Source organism: Pelecanus crispus, chromosome 8 (assembly GCF_030463565.1).
Source record: "Pelecanus crispus isolate bPelCri1 chromosome 8, bPelCri1.pri, whole genome shotgun sequence".
NCBI lineage: Eukaryota > Metazoa > Chordata > Aves > Pelecaniformes > Pelecanidae > Pelecanus > Pelecanus crispus.
Genome location: NC_134650.1, coordinates 3,764,841 through 3,785,486, shown reverse-complemented (window position 1 = coordinate 3,785,486; position 20,646 = coordinate 3,764,841). Strand labels below are relative to the sequence as shown.

Sequence of the window (20,646 nt, the reverse complement as noted above, 5' to 3'; positions counted from 1 at the left end):
GTAGTTGAGGAACAGAAGTTTTATGGCTTTTCATCTTCAACCCATCAGCCCTGAATTCTTGCTCAGTCACTCAGCGTGTGAACTTTTGACATTGCTGCTTTTAGATATTTTCCCTTGACTTTGTTTATGAATCTGCTGGTGCTTATGAAAGCGAGAGACTTGCGTGGCTGCCAGGGCCAAGAAAACCGTAGGCAAGCGGTGTCCAAGTCCTCCACTTCCAGGGCTCTCCAGGCCCTGCTCCAAAGCCTCCGAAGCCAGTGGGAAGAGCTGGCTGCAGCCCCACCGCGGCCGAGCCCCGAGCTGTACCAGCACGGCTCCGGGCAGCGATGCCGGGCGCTAACTCCTGCAGGCACCAAACGCGAACAGATGTACTCCTACCCCCCGCTTACCCTGTTTAAATACGGCCGTTTGTTCCTCATTTCAACCTGAAATTGCTTGTGAAAATAGCTGATAGCCTGCAAAAACCAGCTCCCTCTGCTACGCTGCCGGCGCTTGCATAGAGCCTGGCATCACATGGGACCTGTCGGTGCTCCCCGCACCAGCCCGGTGCACCCACCGCAGCGGTGGGCAGCGGGCGCCCGCCCTGCCCATCCCGCGGGACAAGCCCCGTCACAGCCTCCCACACGGCTGAAGTGCTCGAGTATTTATTTTGGGTAACGAAGGAGGGACAGAGGGAGCCCAGCCTGACTTGCAGCACCCAGATTTATTCGGTGCAGTCAGTATATCACGCGCTGGCTCTTGAAGCGCAAGCGCTGGCTCCTGCAGCCACGGGGCAAGCATTAATACGAGAAGGAGATGCGATGCACTTTCAGGTTGGAGGCCTTGGCCAGCTGGAAGTGCCCGTGATTGAGCTTTCTTCTCTGGTAGCCAAGATGGTAATGGTACGACATGGAGCTCCGGAGGTACTCCTGATACACTCCTCAGGTACTCCTGATGTACTCCTGATATACTCCTGATACACTCCTGATGTACTCCTGATACACTCCTGATGTACTCCTGATACACTCCTGAGGTACTCCTGACACACTCCTGATATACTCCTGATACACTCCTGATGTACTCCTGATACACTCCTGATATACTCCTGACACACTCCTGATATACTCCTGATACACTCCTGAGGTACTCCTGATATACTCCTGATACACTCCTGATACAATCCTGAGGTACTCCTGATACACTCCTGAGGTACTCCTGATATGCTCCTGATACACTCCTGAGGTACTCCTGATACACTCCTGAGGTACTCCTGATATACTCCTGATACAATCCTGAGGTACTCCTGATACACTCCTGATGTACTCCTGATATACTCCTGATGTACTCCTGATGTACTCCTGAGGTACTCCTGATGTACTTCTGAGGTACTCCTGATGTACTCCTGATACACTCCTGAGGTACTCCTTATATGCTCCTGATACACTCCTGAGGTACTCCTGAGGTACTCCTGATACACTCCTGTGGTACTCCTGATACACTCCTGATGTACTCCTGATACACTCCTGATACACTCCTGATACACTCCTGATGTACTCCTGATACACTCCTGAGGTACTCCTGAGGTACTCCTGATACACTCCTGATGTACTCCTTATATGCTCCTGATACACTCCTGAGGTACTCCTGATGTACTCCTGAGGTACTCCTGATATACTCCTGATACAATCCTGAGGTACTCCTGATACACTCCTGATGTACTCCTGATATACTCCTGATGTACTCCTGATACACTCCTGAGGCACTCCTGATGTACTTCTGATACACTCCTGAGGTACTCCTGATGTACTCCTGATACACTCCTGATATACTCCTGAGGTACTCCCGATATACTCCTGATACACTCCTGAGGTACTCCTGATGTACTCATGAGGTACTCCCGATATACTCCTGATACACTCCTGAGGTACTCCTGATGTACTCCTGATATACTTCTGATGTACTCCTGATACACTCCTGAGGTACTCCTGATATACTCCTGAGGTACTCCTGATATACTCCTGATACACTCCTGTGGTACTCCTGATACACTCCTGATGTACTTCTTATATGCTCCTGAGGTACTCCTGAGGTACTCCTGACACACTCCTGACACACTCCTGATGTACTCCTGATACACTCCTGAGGTACTCCTGACACACTCCTGATGTACTCCTGATACACTCCTGTGGTACTCCTGATACACTCCTGATGTAGTCCTGATACACTCCTGTGGTACTCCTGATGTACTCCTGATACACTCCTGAGGTACTCCTGACACACTCCTGATATACTCCTGATACACTCCTGATATACTCCTGAGGTACTCCTGATACACTCCTGATACACTCCTGATACAATCCTGAGGTACTCCTGATACACTCCTGATGTACTCCTTATATGCTCCTGATACACTCCTGAGGTACTCCTGATATACTCCTGAGGTACTCCTGATATACTCCTGATATACCCCATCCTGGCTGTTCTGGCATAACAGCTGGGGGTGCCGCAAGCTACAGCACCTTTCGTGCTGTTACGCACATAAATGCCTACGGTAGAGACAGCGGAGACGGGGAGCTCGCCGCCATCGGTGAACTACGTGAGCAGTAGTAGGCAGGCAGCGATGTCCCCTCCCTCCTCCTCCTGTCACCGGCAGGAGCATCGGCGTTAGTACCACGGTTGTGGCTTGTGCCAGGACAAGGGCGCACGGCGTGCCCGCTAACAGAACGACCATCGCTCCACTTTAGGAATAAAGCACATGGAACGACACCCGTCCCGGAACTCTCCTCCGACAGATGGCAAGCAGCACTTGTCAGAAACTGTGCCCAAAATGCAAATAGAAAATAATTAGGCAGCTCGGCTGACAGGGCAACAAAGGAAGGTACCTGGTCAGCCGCGGCTACCCAGGGACCTTGCATAAACTGACAATAAAAACAGATTGATCCGTCCCAGAAGGGCGCTGGAACGAAGCCGCTCTCCGCGGGAGGGAGGGATCTGCCGCGCAGAATAAACCAGGCTCAAAAGACTGCTGCAGTCCCCAGGTCTGCTTCGTTATCCATCGTGCTTCGTTATCGTACAGCGCCTTTCACGCGAGGATTTCAGCGTACTTTGCTTATCGGGGCAAATCCACCGCCAAACAGAACTCTGAGAGGGTGAAGATTCACCGGAGATTAATGTGGGCTGTTACTGAGTCCTCAAACCACTCTTACCGGGAAGAAATAGAGGGATGATTTTATTTGTCAGGGAAATTCAGACAGAAGTTCACCAGCTTACAGAAGTGCTCTGCTGCAGTCTGGGGCCGGAGGGGAAGGAAGAGGCTCCTCCGACAGAACTCCGAGGGGAACTCAGGAAGGAAAAAATAATTACTGATGCTGAACTCCGGCCAAGCCACCAGCCACGACACTTCTGCATCCTCACAAGAACTACCATGTGATTTGTGGTGACCACAGATGGTCCGGATCCTGGTAGCGCGTCTCAGCCGAAACAGGCGATTCCAGCGTTGCAGACGTCCTCGGCGGCCGCAGCGCTGAGGCAGAGGATGGCACGGGGGCTGCGCGGTGCGCGCACACCGCTCGTCCCCTGACGTCAAGCCGTACGTTTTCAGGGCTACAGATGCAGTCGGATGACAGCTCCGGGAATCACCACACCAGTTATCCCAGTGGGTGGGGACCGGTGGCACAAGCAGCTCACGGGGAGCGGGCAGCAGCGGGCAGAGGAGCGATAGTGAACGAGTGAGCGGTGGAGGACGCTTCCCAGGGCTTTTTTCTCCAAAAAAACAACCACAAAAAGAAAGCTGGAAGACGACGACTGCAGAAGGTCGTCCCTTTGGAGAAGCCTGCCAGCCACAAAGAGAGACCTGGCATTTTGCGCTGCGTTCAAAGGCCTTGGTGAGCTCTTCCAGCCGCTCCGAGAAGCGAGGAGGCAGCTGGGGAGGACGGAGCGGGGTCCCAAGCAAGCGCGGCTGGGACTCGGGCTGTGCCAGAGCCCAGCTCCTAGCGCTCTCTTTTCCATCTCAGCAATGCAAACAAAAAAATTCCTGCTGGATACTGAGCTCCCTTTGGCACCTCCCGATGTCTGACCACAAGAACCACCATGAAGTCATGACTTCCCCTTAGCAGGAGCTGGGGGAAGCGTGCCTCCAGGGCTGCATCCCTGCCCAGCGTCCGGGAGCTCCGGCTTGGCTACGGCCGTGCCAAGTTACACCGGGCTCACAGCTCTGCACCAGAAAAGCAAGGGAAATAATTCCATGCAAGCAGCAAGGTCAGAGGCGTGGTGAGCAGTGGGGAGCCCTTCCTCAGGCTTCCCCGGGTTTGTTTTCCTTTTGATGGTCAAATCTGGATGGGGAAAAATGAGGTGATGGGGAAAAATGAGGATGAGGTGCCCAGGCAAAAGTATCTCACATCGGTCTCCATAAATGTGGACGAGGTGGGTGTTCTCTTAAGCTGCGGTGCTGCCTCTGAGCATCCCCGCGCCCCTCCGGGATGACAGTCTTCCACTCCTCCAGCTTGCCATCCAGATTTTGCATCCCTTTTCGGCAAAGCCCCGTTCCAACCAGCCGCTTGGGAAAACCCCCTCCTGGAAGCAACACCCTTCCTTCCCCAGACCTGCCCCACCTGGAGCACCTGATTCCCGCTGCCAAGAATAAAAGCTCAGTGCTTTAACAGAAAACAACCTTCTCCTTTTAGAGCTGGGTCATAAACCCGAAACGCTGACAAAGGTAGTTAGATTACACCTGTACAAACAGGCACTAATCAAAAATATGCTCCATAAACATAAGCTTTCAAAACAGAGCTCTGTAGCGCTGGTGAGTATGGAGCGTGTTTATTTATCCATGGGTGAACTTGCTGATTTACCCCATAAATCCTTAAATAAAGGCACCACCTGCTTTTTTTTTTTTTTTTCCCTCCTTCCCCTTTTCCTTGAAGCAAAACCATCACGCTAGGGTGGCCTCGGCGAATGCTCCCGTGACAATCTTGTGAAGACTTATAAAGCGTGAGCTGCCGGCACAGGAGACAATAAAGCTCCTGTTCCATCTCAGGTGACCTCTAATGCAAATCCATTCAGTCCCAGGGATCTCACAGCTCCCGTGCCATGCCAGCACTAAGAGGATGAAGCCTCGGAGAAGCTGAATTCTTTTTGATGCTGCCAAGCCTGTTTGCCTCCTTCCCTGCCCTTCCGTTCTTTGAAAGCAGTTGCCGTTATGACACAGTATCTCCATCTGGCAGGGTGAATAAGCAGATCCACCCAGAGCCATCAAAGAAGAAGTGAGTCAACGCTAGAGATTTAAAGAAGTATTGTGAGATTTCATTTCAAGCTAAGGGGATTGCTTTCAAATAGCTCCCTTTAAAGTATTAAACCCAAGGCAGTGGCGCAAATGCAGCGGAGCCTCCGGACCTCCTACTCCTACCGCCCTTCTGCAATCAGCCAGCTACTTCTGGTCCCCGAGTCACTGCTGCCTACGCCGACCTCCGAGGTTCTGCTCCTGTTGCTGTACAGGAGCTGATCAGCCAGGATTGGCACACACCCCAAACCTTCTCCCAATTTTTCAATGCTTAATGGTTATTCCATCCCCGCCCTGCATGCCAAGACTGCTTCCATGCCTGGTCTGCCAATGAAAGCAACAGGCACCGGCACCGTAGAGCAGCAGATCCCCCAGCCCGTCCCCAGGGACCGCCGGGACATTACACGGGTAAGCAGGGGGAATCACTTGGTGCAGCAAGGCTCCCCAAACGCTTTCACACCAAGTGCGCTGCATTTGGGATGGGAGCTTTTGTTCTTTGCTCCCCAAGAAGAAAGATCATGGCCCGGGAAGCTTGGTCCCACTTTTGTAACAGGAAAGCCCAGAGCGTCCTGTTTTCGGTCTGAAATGAGAACGTCTCGCCCCCTCTTTAGTACGCTGCTGCTGCGGAGAGAGCAGGCAATCAGACGTCTGCAGTGGTTTGCTTAGGTGTGGAGGAAATGTGGGAATGTAATTTGCAGTAAATAACCCCATTTTCCAAGCCAGCAGGCTAGTGAGACTGCCTAATCCCAGGGTTTCCCGATATCCGCCCAACAGAAAGACTCCCCAGCCACCCCTCACTGGTTTGTGAAATACTTGGGCTACATATCTCACGTCGCTCACTTTTGCGGCAGCTACGCCAAGCCTCTCTGCTGGAGGTTCCTGCTTTCAAACCAAGGTCATCTGCCATCCCGGTAATTAGTGTCACTACAGCAACATCGCTATGTTATGCAAAGTACATTAAATGATTGCAAACAACATCTGATAATGTCTGATGGGCGCTTGTGCTCCCTGTTGCTAGGTTTACTCAGAGCAGGAATAAGACTCGGCCAGATCGTGCCCACCAACAGCTCGAGAATCTCTGGTGGCTATTACAGGCACAACCCCGGAGGTCTGCGTTTCTTCGGTGCCGAGTTACGTACCTGAATACACGTCCCAGTGCACTCCTTGCAGAGGCTGCAGGACAAAGCCCATCTGTTTGCTGGGATATGTGAGATCTTTGTAATGGGTTCCATTTTTTCAGGACATCCAATGCTCACCTGGTCACGAAATAGAAGACAAGTTGTAAGTACTGGTTACCATCCCAAATCTCCTACAGGGTCACGTCTGTGGCAGTCTGAATGGGGGATGGAGTTATTTGTTATTTTTCAGGGTCACTTGTAATTTGGGGAGAAAAAAAAAACCAACAAAAAACCCCCAAACCCAGAAACAAAGCTGGATGAAATGGAAGGAAAAATTTATGCCAGTGTTTCCTCTGAACTAATCCCTCACCTGGATGTCGCCGTGCATCTCAGATGGGCACACGAAATCAGCGTTACCCTGCCCAGGCAGGTCCCGTGACTGCCCCCCACCTCTGCGCCCTTGCACCCCACCTCTGCATCCTCCCTTAACGGGGTGCCGCGTGGCTGCTAATTAAACACAGCCCGATGACGGACCGGCATCGCGCCTCTGCCCTCAGCACGGCTTGATGAGCCAAACTGGACTTGCTGTTTCGACCACTAATGAACAACCTGGGCTCAGAGCTGGAAACCAGGTCCGTGCCCACCCGCCTGTCACGAGGAGGCTGGAAAACATCTTACTTCAGGTATCCATAAGGCACAGCTAACGTGGACCCATTTCGTCCCGCTCCGGGTGGGCTTCAGCGCTCCCCCTCTCTTCGGGCACAGCAGACACTTTGGCTGAACGCCGAGGGCGCAGGTCCGGCACAGCCAGCTCCCGATGGGGACCTTCAGGATGCCGTAGCACGCCTGCGCAGACACGAGGGAGGTGGGTTAGTCCCAGCAGCCCGGGAAGAGCATCCTCCAGGGCCTCCTCCTCCACTCCTACCTTCTCCACTACCGCTGGCTTATCGCCACCGCATCTGGGCATCGCAATAACAAACAGCAGATGTGGAGCAGCTCCGCGATCACGGACGGCGAGGTTAAGCTCTTCCTTCCTCGCTACCTTCCCCGTTTTCATGTGGGTACTTATGCCAGATCAGTATGTCCTGGGTTTTAATTAAAAGCTGAGTACACCAGCGCGCTGTGTATCACGCCGAGCATCCCCCTGGGGCGGGGGGAAAAGCAACCCGGCTGCTCCATCAGAGCCCCCGCCACCGACAGCTCTGCGGCGCGGACGTCTGCCCACTCATCTCCTGCCCGCTTCCGAACCGCTACCGGACCCACGGTGACGCAGAGAAGTAAGAAATGCCACGCGGAGAAAAACTCCGAGGTAGCTGCGGGCTGAAAAGCCACAACCCCGTGATTGAGAAAGACGGCCACACTGGTTACGCGCCCAACGCAGCCTGCAGGGGAAGCGAAAATAACTCCGGGAAGGTAAAAAGGGGAAACCGATAGTCATGAATATAAATGAGCAGGGAGGAACCATAAAGGACGATAAATCTAAGGGACGATAAATCCGCACGAGGCAAGGACAAGTCTACGGACAAGAGAGCGAGAACTAAAGGACTCGGGGCGCCCACGGAGCTCCCCGACCCGCTGTGATAGCGCAGGGTGCAGCGAAGCCGAAGCGCTTCATAAATATTTCCCTTCCATACTTGGGGAAGAGCCAAATGATAAGCCGTATCACATAACGATGATGATAAAATACTTCCCACTTCGGCCGTAACTTATGACTCTATTAAACAGCTAGTGCTAAAGCTCGACAGTTTTTAACCGGCAGGTCCCGCTAACTCGCACTTAAAAGGTTTTCAGAGAGCGGCAGACAACTGCCTTGGGTGCCAGCGCGGGGCTGTGTCACTACTTCACGCGAGGCGATGTAATTAATTCTAGATCTGGCTGCTCTGACGGCCCTCCAGAAGGCAAGCGGGCAGCGTCGATACGGAACCCTGCCGCTTGTTGGCTCTAAATGGAGCCCAGGCATCTCTCACCTCCACTTTTTGAAGTTTAGCCCCAAAACCAACAGTTTTTCGGCCTGCTGCAGGTCACCGTCACCGGGAGCGACAGCGCTGCGGGGGAGGATGGGGCAGAGGGGACACGCGGAGATGCGCGAGCGGGGGAAAAGCGTGTCCTCGGTCTTCACTGGCCAAGAACAGGCTTTATAACATGACTTTAGCTTGCCCCAAAGCACAAATTGACTCTGATAGTGATTTCCAAGGGGAAAAAACCACTTCATGAACAGATTATTGGGATAATAAGGAATTAAGGGAGGTAATATTATTGCTGTGAGCCTACACGGTTCAGAGACTTAACTGTGTGTTTCACAGCGCCTCCAAATCTGACAGATAAATCATTTCTGTAACAGAGTTTTATAAAACATCTGATTTAGTACCAGACAAAAATCAGCCTGGTATGTATCACCAGGAGAATAAACTGGCAGACTGATCTCAAAATCCAGGGGAAAACAGGAATTATGACCAGGTGTGCATCTCTAGCAGCGTCTTGGCGCTCGGTTATTTATTCCTAGAAGTTTTAGAGCTCCTAGGAGCAAACACTACGGGGCCTCTGTCCCAGCCAAGGAGCGGCTCTGGAAATGAGGTGGGTTATCGGCTAAACACGCTGTCCCAGTCCAGCAGCAGCCAGAAGGTGCTCCGGGAACACGGAGCCAGAGCAATGCTGACTAGAAGCAGAGCAGCTATTTTTATCACCGCGCCTGTCACGGGCTCAACGTCACCGAGAAGGGAACGCCGAAACACCAGGGAGGATGCCGAGCCACAGAAAAGCTTGGTGTGATCCACGGAACAAGAGGGAGGGCTCGGCCGTGTCCCCACGCCAGGGAATGGGAATTTGGGAATGACAGGACCACGGCGCGGTGGCTGGAAGCTGGAGATGGATCATTCCCGTGCTGAACAGAAGTGCGACGTTGCCGCCACGAGAGCAATGAACCGCAGTGATTTAGCAGCGGGGCAGGGTGGAAGATTCCTCCTCGCTGAAAATTTTAAAATGAAGATTGCATGTGTTTTCTAAAAGCTACGCTGCATAGGAATTAATTAAGAGCAAGCCTCGTGGCTTGTGTTATGCAGATGAGATGATTACAACGATCCCTTCCGGCACCGTAACCCACCAACATGTGTCTGAGCAAAACCCTTCCTCTGCCCCTTCCCACTGGGATGCGGGAGGATGAGGCATCACTCCGGCCGTGTCCCCCGGGACCCCAGCTCCCCTCCGCCGCTGCCCAAATCCATGGAGCAGGTGGCAGTGGCACCCGGTTCCCCCCAGGAAAGCCCCAGCAGGTTTTGGACATGGGGCTGGCAAAGGCACGGGGAAGGTTAGATTAAAAATATGATGCCACGTAACACCCCGTGCTGTGGCTCTGGACTTTGTGGCTTAGGGCGTAAATGGGAGCAGGGATTAAATCACAGGCAGCTTCCAGGCTGGCATCAGGCTTAGGGCTGGACTCCGCTCCCTGAAAACAGCAGAAAATCTCCTTTTTCTTGCAACAGCCTTGAAATCCAGCCCGCCGCGTCCCCTTCTGCAGCACCGCTGTGCTCCCAGCACCGGGGCCGCTGCCGAAAGTGGAGCCCACGGGGTGCGACGGCCCGTGGTGGGCACAGCCGGGGTCCGTACGTCCCCGCGGCAGCCCGCGCTGGCCTGCCTCCCCCCAAGCCCCTGCCCACCGGCACGTGCCAGCTCACAGCCTCACACTGCCACTTGGGCTCGTTAAAAAAGAAAAAAAACACCCAACACAAAAAAAAATCCCCCAACCCCAACCCTGAATCGTCCTGGTATTTTGTGGAATCTGATTCACTGATGGAAATCATTCAAAACACCCACCTCCCGCAACTATAGATATCTCCGTTGCTCCCCACCCCCAGGAAGCGCTGATGGAAGAGCTGCCCAAAAGATGAGCAAATGGCTCTCTTCAGAGGAAAAAACCCAACGCCTTCACCCAGAGGGTGAAGCCCAGGAGCTGCCACTGCCGTCCCAGCACCGCATGGTGCTTCCCCTCAAAGCACAACCAGGAAAACCTCCCCGGATCCGTGTGGGACCCGGGAGACCCTCAGGAAGCTGCCTTCTCCTTGTCGAGGTCTCCCCGCCTTGAGCACCAAGCGCAGGAGCCCACAGAACCCCCAGCAAGGGCTTGAAGCATTTGCATTCAATTCTAAAAATAAAATGGTTTTCCTCCAGGCAGCAAAATAAAGTGAAATCCTACACTTGTACAGCAGGGAAGCTGAGACAGAAAGCCCGCGATGTGAGACGGCGCTAGCGGAGCTGGAAGGTCCTACTACCCCCAGGAAAATGCAGAGGAGGAGGAGGCTGGAGGTGCAGGCAAGCCCACCGCTCCAGAGAGTGCCGGGCTGCAGACCCGCGTCCCCCCGGCCCACCGGCCAGTCCTGCACACGGTGCTGGTCTGCTCTGGATGCTAAAGGTCCCGCGGCTGCAGTTTAATAAAGAAAGATGGGGTAAAGAAAGCAGAATAACGGAAGAGGAGGCATAAAATAAAATATCACAGCGACCAGAGAATAAGGAGGAGGGAGCAAAGCAAGCTCGCGGGGAGCAGCTTTCAGCCTCTGGTTGCATATTTCTGTGGCCGCTTATGAAGGGCTGGGGCTAAGAAAGTAAGAAAAGCAAGTTGGCTGTCTGCCCGCTATCCAAGACCCCGTTTGCTACCCTCGCTCCGCTGCAGAGGCGCTGGGAACCCATCAGAAAAGCAGAACAGGGCTCTGCAGCAGCTCGGGGAAAGGGGGACGGTGGGGACGGGAGGAACCCCGAGGAGTGCGATGTGCAGACGGCCAAAACCCGCCGCTCTCCGCCGGCGGCGGGGGCTCACCTGGTGCACGCAGACGTTGCACTTGTCGCAGAACACCATCTCGTTGCCGTCCTCCCCCTCCGGCGAGCGGCAGACGTCGCACACCACGTCCTCGTCGTACTCGATGCCCAAGCCCTCCTCCGTTTCGATGGCGATGTTCATGTTCTCGTAGCACATGGTCTCCAGCTCCTCCAGCACTCGCTCCAGGGTGATCTCGTCCAGCTCGGGCTTTTCTGCAAGGCAGAAGGCAGAGGAGGACACTGATGCAGCTCCGGCACAAGAGCCCACCCGCCTTCGGGGAGCGTTTTGCCAAGGGCTGAGCATTTTAAACTGCAACTCAAGAGGCAAATCCACAGCGACGGTAAGAGCGGTGATTCAGAAAACGGCTGCTTCTAACTCGGGATGCAGTTTATGTTTCATAGACAGTAACAAAATATTGCTGCTGGCTGAGAGGAAAGAAACCCATTCAGCTGAAGCAATGCGGATAATTAGGTCTGACAGTTTAAATGTTCAAGGAGACAAGTTTTGCAAAGATGCTTTCTGCAGCGAGGGCTCAGACAAGCTTTGGCAACACAAAGTCAATGCTTTAATTGTCAAGACTGAAAATTGACCCTTTTAAGGCCAGTTAAATGGAACTGTAAAACTGAAGCCAAAGGCTGAAATTGAGGACAAATGAGGTTTCTTTTCCTGGTTGGGTTTAGTGGAACCGGAAGGTCAGACCTGGGGTGGGCTCAGATCTGCTGTGCTGTGTTTTATTCCCCTCGTACCAGGATCTTTAGTGGAAAGAAGTGGCAGAGGTGCTTTACCAGAGGTTTATCCAGAGTGACAACCAGGAATACGAGGCCAATAACCAGGAATACGAGGCCAATAACCAGGAGAGGCTTTTTCAGAGCAGCAACGGGATACCTGGGCACCGTTACGGGGGGATGCTGCTGCCAGGAGCTTGGCAGCACCGAAACGGGCAGATGTGGCACTTTGGGACGTGGTTTAGTGGGCATGGGGGTGTTGGGTTGATGGTTGGACTGATGATCTTAGAGGGCCTTTCCAACCTTAATGATTCCTAGTTTTTACTTTCATTAAAAAATAATCCAGCCACCAAGCCAGGAAAAAACAAAATTGCTCCTCTCCCCTTAACTGGTTTAGTGGTGGACTTGGCAGTGTAGGTTAATGGTTGGACTGGATGATCTGAAAGGTCTTTTCCAACCTAAACGATTCGATGGTTCTATGAAATGGTGCCACGCTGACTGCTGCTCCCAAAGGCGCTGCCTCTCACTCACCCATAAAGATCCCAGTGCCACAAACACAACGTGAGGTCACTCCAGGTAAGGCAAAAAAGAAGGGAAAAATCTGTCAGCAGCAGGAGAGAGGTTCTCTGCGAGGGATAAGAAGCAGAGCTAAACCCCCACCGCAGCCCGTCTCCCTGTGAGCACTATTTCATCACCAGGGAAGGCACAGAGATGGGGATGGAGATACCAGCGGGATGCAATAAAAACCATTTCATCTTTGCATTTCATTTGTGTATATTATTCGTGATAACGGCCAGGATGCTCCAGAACGCACCAGACAGCGGAGGAGCCCAACCCGCGCCGCTGTCCACCTTTCCTGTTGCAAGGCAACGGGAGAAAATACCTCATTTATGAGCAGGCAAGGGGGAAAAAAAGGCTTGAGGAAGTGCTGATGTGGAGCAGTTATTAATTATATGTTCAGTGAGAAATTCGCCACCCTGGGCACCTGTCGAACCACAGTGCGACGGCCCCGTCCCAAGCCGAGCTCTGGGCCCCCGAGAGGCCCCCGGGGCTGGGGAGGGAGGGGGCTGCGGGGGTCCCGGGCAGCGCTCCCGGCCCCTCCGGCTGGACGGTGCCAGCAGAGGCTGCACCTTCCCCCGACGGCCATGGACCGGCTGAAAAAACTCTGTTAAGGGGGAAAGCAACCCGTAGGCGAGCTCGGCAAGCAAACACACCATTGTCTGCCTTTTTAAGCTCTTCCCCAATGTTTCGCGCTGGCACGGTTTCCCTTGGCTTGACAAGTCTCTGCAAACATCTAGCCTGGCATTTTACACGTCTGTGTCGAGTCTGAGATACCATCTAAGACAGACAACACTGCTCCCTATCACAGCCCTTTCAAGCGCTGAGGCTGCTGTGCCGCAGCACGCCGAGGAACCTGCCGACGCCTGTTTTATTACCGAGCAGCCCGGCGATGGGCGCGGGATCTCTGCAGAGCCCCAGGCTGGCACAGGCTGCCCGGGGGCTGCCGGGGCTCGGCCATGCAAAGCATCATCCTGCGCTGGCACGGCGGCACAGCGAGTCCCGCGCGCCCGAGCCAGGGCGGCTTGCTCCTGGCATCGTGCCGGTCGGATGCATCGGGGCAGGGTGCGGGTTACAGACAAAGCCAGAGCGTTCTTTTTGCCTTCGTGGTGTCCCTTTATAAACACACCACCTGCGCTGCGCTTGCTTGATGGCGAGCTGCAAGCCACGACTTCAAGCCAACATGAAATAAGCTCTCGGTCAGGGTTTCGAGTCCGCATCTGTGACTATGATCCCGGGCACCGGAGCGTCAGCCTGGAGTTACTCCCTTTCTCCCAACATTTCAGGCTCTGCTCTTCTGGAAAGCAAAATGATCATTGAAGTGTTGCCGGTGCCTTTCCCCACGCGCTTTCTAGAGCCGCCCTGTGCTCGGGGAGAGGCCAGGCAGAGAGCCGGCAGCTGCAGGCAGCGCGAGGAAGGAAAGGGAGGAGGGTTTCCATAGGAATCATGACCCTAACCTGCCCGCAGGGTCGGGATCGCGCGGGCATCGCGCTGGCATCGCCACCGTTCCCATTTCACCTCGAGTGGAAAGAACCAGCTCCCATCCCACCTCCCGCATTTCCCCATTTTCCATTGTCGTGGTTTAGCCCCAGCCAGCAACTCAGCACCACGCAGCCGCTCGCTCACTCCCCCTACCCCGATGGGATGGGGGAGAGAATTGGAGGAGTAAGAGTGAGAAACACTCCTGGGGTGAGATAAGAACAGTTTAATAATTGAAATAAAGTAAAATAGTAATGCTAATAGTAACAGTATAATAATGATAATAATAATAATGATACACAAAGCAAGTGATGCCCAATGCAATTGCTCACCACCCGCCAACCGATACCCAGCCAGTTCCCGAGCAGCGATCGCTGCTCCCCGGCCAACCCCCCCAGTTTATATACTGAGCATGACGTCATATGGTATGGAATAGCCCTTGGGGCAGTTGGGATCAACTATTCTGGCTGTGCCCCCTCCCAGTTTCTTGTGCGCCTGGCAGAGCATGGGAAGCTGAAAAAGTCCTTGACTAGCATAAGCAGTACTCAGCAACAACTAAAAACATCAGCGTGTTATCAACATTCTTCTCCTACTAAATCCAAAACACAGCACTATGCCTGCTGCTAGGATGAAAATTAACTCTATCCCAGCCGAAACCAGGACATCCATCCACAGCGATGCCCCGGTGTCACCAGCTTAATCCTGAGGAGAAAGTCCCCGCCGATCCCAAAACTCCCGCGCCAGAGCAAGACGGGCACCCCAGCGGGGTTCCCTTACCAGCCTACAGGCAATGCGGTTGTTATACTGTTACACTGAAAAATATAGATCTCCCTCCCTCCCGCGCGCACACGCGCGCGCTCTCACACTCCATTTAGATGTAATTACATTAGGAATTCGCTTGCCAAGCGCCATTCAGAGTACCTCGGAGCTTATTGAATTGACAATTGCACTTGATGGGGATGAAGCGATTAATCGCTTACGAAACACTAAACCATGGGGCCTGGGGGTGAAGTGCTTTTTCCATTTGTGCTCCATTTATCTCCTTTTGCATCATATAAAGTTTGTGCTATTAAACTCCATTCACAAAATTGCCATCTTTTTGGCTGCGAAAACGCTATCTGTATTGATTGTGGCCAGCTAAATAGCAAAACCAAAAAAAACGCTCCACCAAAACACTCCTCGTGTACGTGCACAAGTGACACTGGTATTGTCCCCGGGGAAGGAAAAGCAAAGACCCAGATACTGATCTTGGCGCTGATGACTAAATCCAGCGACGTCGAGAGGGTAAGTCACGTTTGAGACCATCAGCAGGACCGTGGACTCTAACTGCTGAGCAAGAGAAAGGTATTTTTACCTGGTTAAGGTATGCCAAGGTCTTGTATGAAAGGGAGGGAGAAAACGAAGCTTTTCTGAGCTTCCACAGAGAAGGGCTGCAAACTTCTTCATAGTTTCTGTCCGGAGGGACGTGGCCAGAAGTGAGGATTTAATCTCACGCCAATCTCATTACTGCACCGGCGATCTGGAGCCGTGTTCAAAACGCTAACGCAGCAGTGCAAGGCTCCGTGTCCCATCGCCCCTTCCAGGAGTCCACCCCTACCCTCTCCCCATCGACACCGAGCGTGTTAACGATGACTGGTTTTAATGGGACACCCCCGACATCATCCCGTGGTGGGAAGGGCTATCACCCAGAGCACGCTGCTTCCCACCGCATCCCAGCCGGAGAAAAGCCATCCTCTCTCTGCCCGGAGCAGGGTGCTGGCGGGCAGCACACACCCAGCCAAAGGAAGCATCCCCCGGCGGAGAAGGGGGACGTGGCTTTGGAAATGGAGGAGGAGAAGAGGCACCGGACAATGATGCACTACAGGAGGACTCCCGATCTGATTCAGGAAGGCAAAACGCGTAGGAACCCAGCCTTTCATTTGAACTTTGCTCCCAGCAGAAAACTCTTCTCCGTATCTCTGCCACATCGGGGTCCGCCACGATGCCTGCAGCTCCGCAGCCGCCCAGCATCCCCGTTATCCCCGGGGAGCTCCCGAGGTGCCCGCCCTGACCCCACACACCTCAGCTTCCCCCCAGACTTTGAAGTGACTGCCCATACCGCAGCTGGAACACAGAATTTAAATATTTTATCCCAAAGGAGCTGGGATCGCTGGGTTGGCACCGAAGCCACAGCGCCGGGTCTGGGAGAACCACCGAGCACATTCCTTTACACAACGCCGCTCTCCGTTATAATTATTTGTGTAATATTGTAATTTATGTGGCATGAAGGAGCAATATTCTTCTGCTAAATGAATTCTCAGCCACCCCTTATCGTGGTGTGAGCCGACTCACTGCGCAGGGAGAAAAAAAATAGCTGGAGAGCCACCTTTTACAAAACCAAGCCCTATTTCTGACTAAACGGCACTCCACTAAAATCAATTTACTGAAACAATAAATTCTTTTACCCTGTGGAAGATACCTGGAGATAAAACGGCTCATGAACAAACAGTCATCAGGGCTGAAGGCTGTGCCATTAGCTGATTCACAAGCTATAAACCTTGGAGTCTACTTTTCAGTAAAAATATATATAAACAAGCAAAATTACTGGGGTTTTTAATTAAAAAATACCCAAAAAGCACCTGTGACATGATGTAGGCTTATCTCCTAATATCTTTGAAAAACTGAAGAGTGAAAGGAGACCAGCTCCCTGATGGGATCGGGGTGTTGGCGCACGGCACTGGGACCACAGGCTCCTGAGATCTGCTTCCAGCTCTCTCCAGCTCGACTTGGGAGTCACATCAAACCTGCCTCTTGGGCTTCTGCCTCTGCAAAGCTGGGCAGAGGATCCTTCCCCCCTCGGAGGCCGGGAGAATGAAAGCAATCCAAAGCTACAACCACCTGACAGGCGGTTGTAGTGAGGTGGGTGTTGGGCTCTTCTCCCAAGGAACAAGCAATAGGATGAGAGGGAATGGGCTCAAGCTGCGTCAGGGGAGGTTTAGATTGGGTATTAGGAGAAATTTCTTCACAGAAAGGGTAGTCAAGCATTGGAACAGGCTGCCCAGAGAGGTGGGGGAGTCCCCATCCCTGGAAGTGTTCAAAAATCGGGCAGATGTGGCACTCTGGGCCATGGTTTAGTGGGCATGGGGGTGTTGGGTTGATGGTTGGACTGATGATCTTAGAGCTCCTTTCCAACCTTAGTGATTCCTAGTTTTACTTTCATTAAAAAATAGTCCAGCTGCCAAGCCAGGAAACATGGAATTAATTATGACTCTCCCCTTTTTTGGTTTAGTGGTGGACTTGGTCGTGTTAGGTTGATGGTTGGACTGGATGATCTTAAAGATCTTTTGCAACCTAAATGATTCTATGATTCTATGATAAAAAGCACTGGCTAGATGCTAAAACTGAGTTTAGGCACCACTGTGCAGAAGGACGCTTTGGGAGAAGCACAATTTGCCTCTGAGTAAGGCCAGAAGCTGAGCACCCATGCACTCGAGGCACCCATGGGGACACCAGCCACCCCTGCCCCGGGCTGGGTGCTCCCCTGGGCATCCCGGGTGCCATCCCAAGCATCCTTTGGAAAGGTCAGGGGATGGCGGACAGCCACCCGAACACCACACCAGACTATCTGGGACTCCCCAGCCACCTCTAACCCATCATCTGCAGGCACACAATGCTTGGGAGATGCCGCAACTGTACATTAATCTTTTATCAATGTTATTTATAAACAGAACCTTAATGTAAAGCGTGACCGACAAACCAACCGGCAACATGCAACCTGCGCGAGCTGAGCATCCGCAGTCAAACTTCTCGATATTTTGTTACAAACACAGGCTGCTAATGCACTTAAAAGATTTACAGGAACCAATTATCACCCTTTCTTGCCACCCACCGACAACAACTATCGCTCAAATTTAAGACGATGACAAAATGTTTTAGAAGCCGCTTTATAAGCTGCTGTCTCTCTCCAGCGACGCTCGGCACCGGCAGAGCTGTCCTGGAGCACTTCTGATGAAAGCCTCCTCGCTCCATCCAGCAGCAAAACTCTGAATATTGCTGGGAACTACTGCAATTACTGCGAGGAATTTATGGAAATAGCAAAACTAACAGCTTGACATAAAAACTGATTGTGCTGAAAAAAGTGGAGGCAAAACGTCTAAAGCTTCTCCCGCCGATTTCCAACCCTGCTCATCTATACATTCACACAGCTTTCCTGCAATATCTGTTTCTATAAGGAGTTAAATAAGCTCAGCTTTCCCTTCCAGAGCCTCGCGGTGTTTTCATCTCTGCCGACAGCTTAAGAAACTGCCACCTGAAAATATTTCTGCATTTCCTTGCTTCAAGATAGGCTTAAAGGCCGAGGCTATTTGCACACAAAATTACCCTGGATTATTATTTGAGCCTGAATTATTATTCCTCTGACTTGCCTGTTCACAAGGTGAGTTCTGCCCTTGCCTTAAATCGGGGCATTGACCCCTCCACGAGCACCAAGAGCCCGCCAGCAAGCGCGGTGAATCCTCCTCCCAGCGATACCAAGGGTGTTAATCCAGATCATCGGCGATGCAACCGAGAATGGCTTCCAGCCCTAAATCTGCTCCCAAGACACTTCTACGCTGTGCAGCTGTACCTCTATTAAATACACCTCCTGCTCGTAATATACGACCGAGCAGCGGAGGATTTGCCGGTTCGTCTACCCCGGCGCCAAACCGGTCTGCTGCCGAAATGATTACTTGTGCAATGAGCTTACGATCTCCGCGGAGAACAAAGATTTCAGGCTACGCGCGGATGTTCGCTGCGGGCTGCAGCACAGACGTCTTATAAAACAGCTCCAAACCGGCAGGATTTCTTCAAAACAAGGGGGAAAAAAAAAAAAAAAAAAAAATCCAAACAGCCCCTGAACAGCCCCTGAATTATTAATGGGCTAAGCTTTCTCGGGCGATGAGCGGCAAGCGGGGTGAGCCTGGGCGCGGGGGCACGGCGGGGAAGGGGGTGGAAGGGCCATGGCTGCGAGCGGTCCCTTATGGCTGTGGGGAAGACACTTGGAAGGGGGAAGCCGGGCTGGTGGTTAAAGAAACGGGTCCTGCTGCAAAAAGAAAAGACTCTGTACGTCCGCCCGCCAGCCGGGGCCGTGGAGCATCCCTGCGGGGGGGCGGCAGCCCCTGGATCCCCCGCGTCGGGGGGCAGCGGTCCCCGTCGTGGGGCTCCCCCCGGCCGGCTGCACCGGTGGGGAACGGGCCCGCGCCTCCGCCACCGCAGCACGGCGGGGAATTGCGCTCAAAGTCGTTAAAATGATGGAAGGGCTTCAAACGTGGCCCCGCACAGAGGATGGAGCCTGGCGGCGGTGATGGGCACCCGCGGCTGGACAGGCTCTGCCTGGGGAGCACCAATGTGCTGCCTCGGGGGGAAAAGGGGGCTCCCCAAATCCCGAGAGGACGCGGTGGGGTGGGGGTAGCCTCGGACAAGGGCTCTCGGCACTGCGGGGTGGCGGGCAGCCAGCCTCCACGGCGTACACTCAATGGCAGCCTCTGCTCCGTTGAGTACATCTTCCCGGGGGTTACTCCGCCGACTTTGGTTTATTCCGCGTCTACTTGACCAATCTCACCTCCGCCGAGGGAGGTATCGTCTCATTAGCACACAGACATATCTCAAGTATGCAGTGATGAATTCCCCCCGGAGCTTCAAAAGCAATAAATGTGACCTCTGCATGTTCCTGCCATAAAATACCAGGAACACCTCCAGCTCCCAAGATAGAAGCTGTGGTGGGCATATGTGAGCAGCATACACCATATGGATTAAGTCAAGGCAATACTTAGAAACTTCGACTCTGCCTTCAAGCGAAATTGATTCCGGCAACGTTTTTAGCAATTTCTTGAGGATTTTCCCTGTGTTTATGAAGTGCCGATCACTGCAAAGGGATCTTTCAGCCTTGGTCTTTGAAGTCTCTCTAGCCCCGCTCTTACAATAGCCTTGGATTTAGTGGAGATCACAAAATACAGCATAAAATGTTAATATAAAAACGAATATTTTCCTCTAAAAGGAAAGGCCTGTGCTGCCTGCAGTGGCGTACACATAAATCTGGTTCAGGGTTTCATTCAGACTCCTTCAGACCCGCTTTTTTTGCTCTCTCATATTGCAGCAGCAACAAATAAAACATTTAGGCGTGCTTAAATATTGATTTCATCTCTAGCGCACGGAGGTTCTTTAAACAGTACATTTCTACTGAGTGCAGTAGCAGCTACTGAGGCATCTTAATGGGGGGTTTGCAACTATTTAAAGCCGTTTCGCGTGAAAAACTTTTGCTTTTCGGAGCAATTCCACCTGATTGGGAGAGGAGCCGGCAGAGTGCACAGAGCTGGAGCTATCTGGAGGCTTATCTGATCTTGGTGATAAAATTCCATCCCCGGGGTGACCTAAAAAGGACTGGAAAAGGCATGTGCTGTGCGCTACGTGGATCAACGCCGCGCTAACGGCGAAGGGAGATGGATGATCTCATAGGTGTTTTCCAGCTCTCCTCCCCGCGGCTCCTCAAGAGCCAGTCAGAGATCAGGCTCCTTCTTTGTCATTAAATATTTTGGGAATGACACATTGTGCCCCTGGACTGCCCAGTGACAACAGCTCAGCTAAACTCCCAGGAGGAATCTGGACTTCTGCGTATCCGGGCGCTGGGAGATAACTCCTGACTTCTCTGAATAGGAGGAGAGGCTGCAATTCTCCAGATAAGTCATG

General features: G+C 52.9%; 1 protein-coding gene across 2 annotated transcripts in view; it reads right to left on the bottom strand.

The window, feature by feature from the left end:
• Nucleotides 1–20,646, bottom strand: part of JADE2 (jade family PHD finger 2) — an 84,759-nt gene that overhangs the window by 16,141 nt on the left and 47,972 nt on the right. For both annotated transcript variants that reach the window (XM_075714964.1, XM_075714963.1), the window contains exons 6-8: nt 11,183–11,394; nt 7,054–7,221; nt 6,397–6,513 (exon numbers count right to left, since the gene is read on the bottom strand). In XM_075714964.1, the coding sequence (XP_075571079.1) occupies nt 6,397–6,513; nt 7,054–7,221; nt 11,183–11,394 (497 nt within the window). The remainder of the gene's footprint in view (nt 1–6,396; nt 6,514–7,053; nt 7,222–11,182; nt 11,395–20,646) is intronic.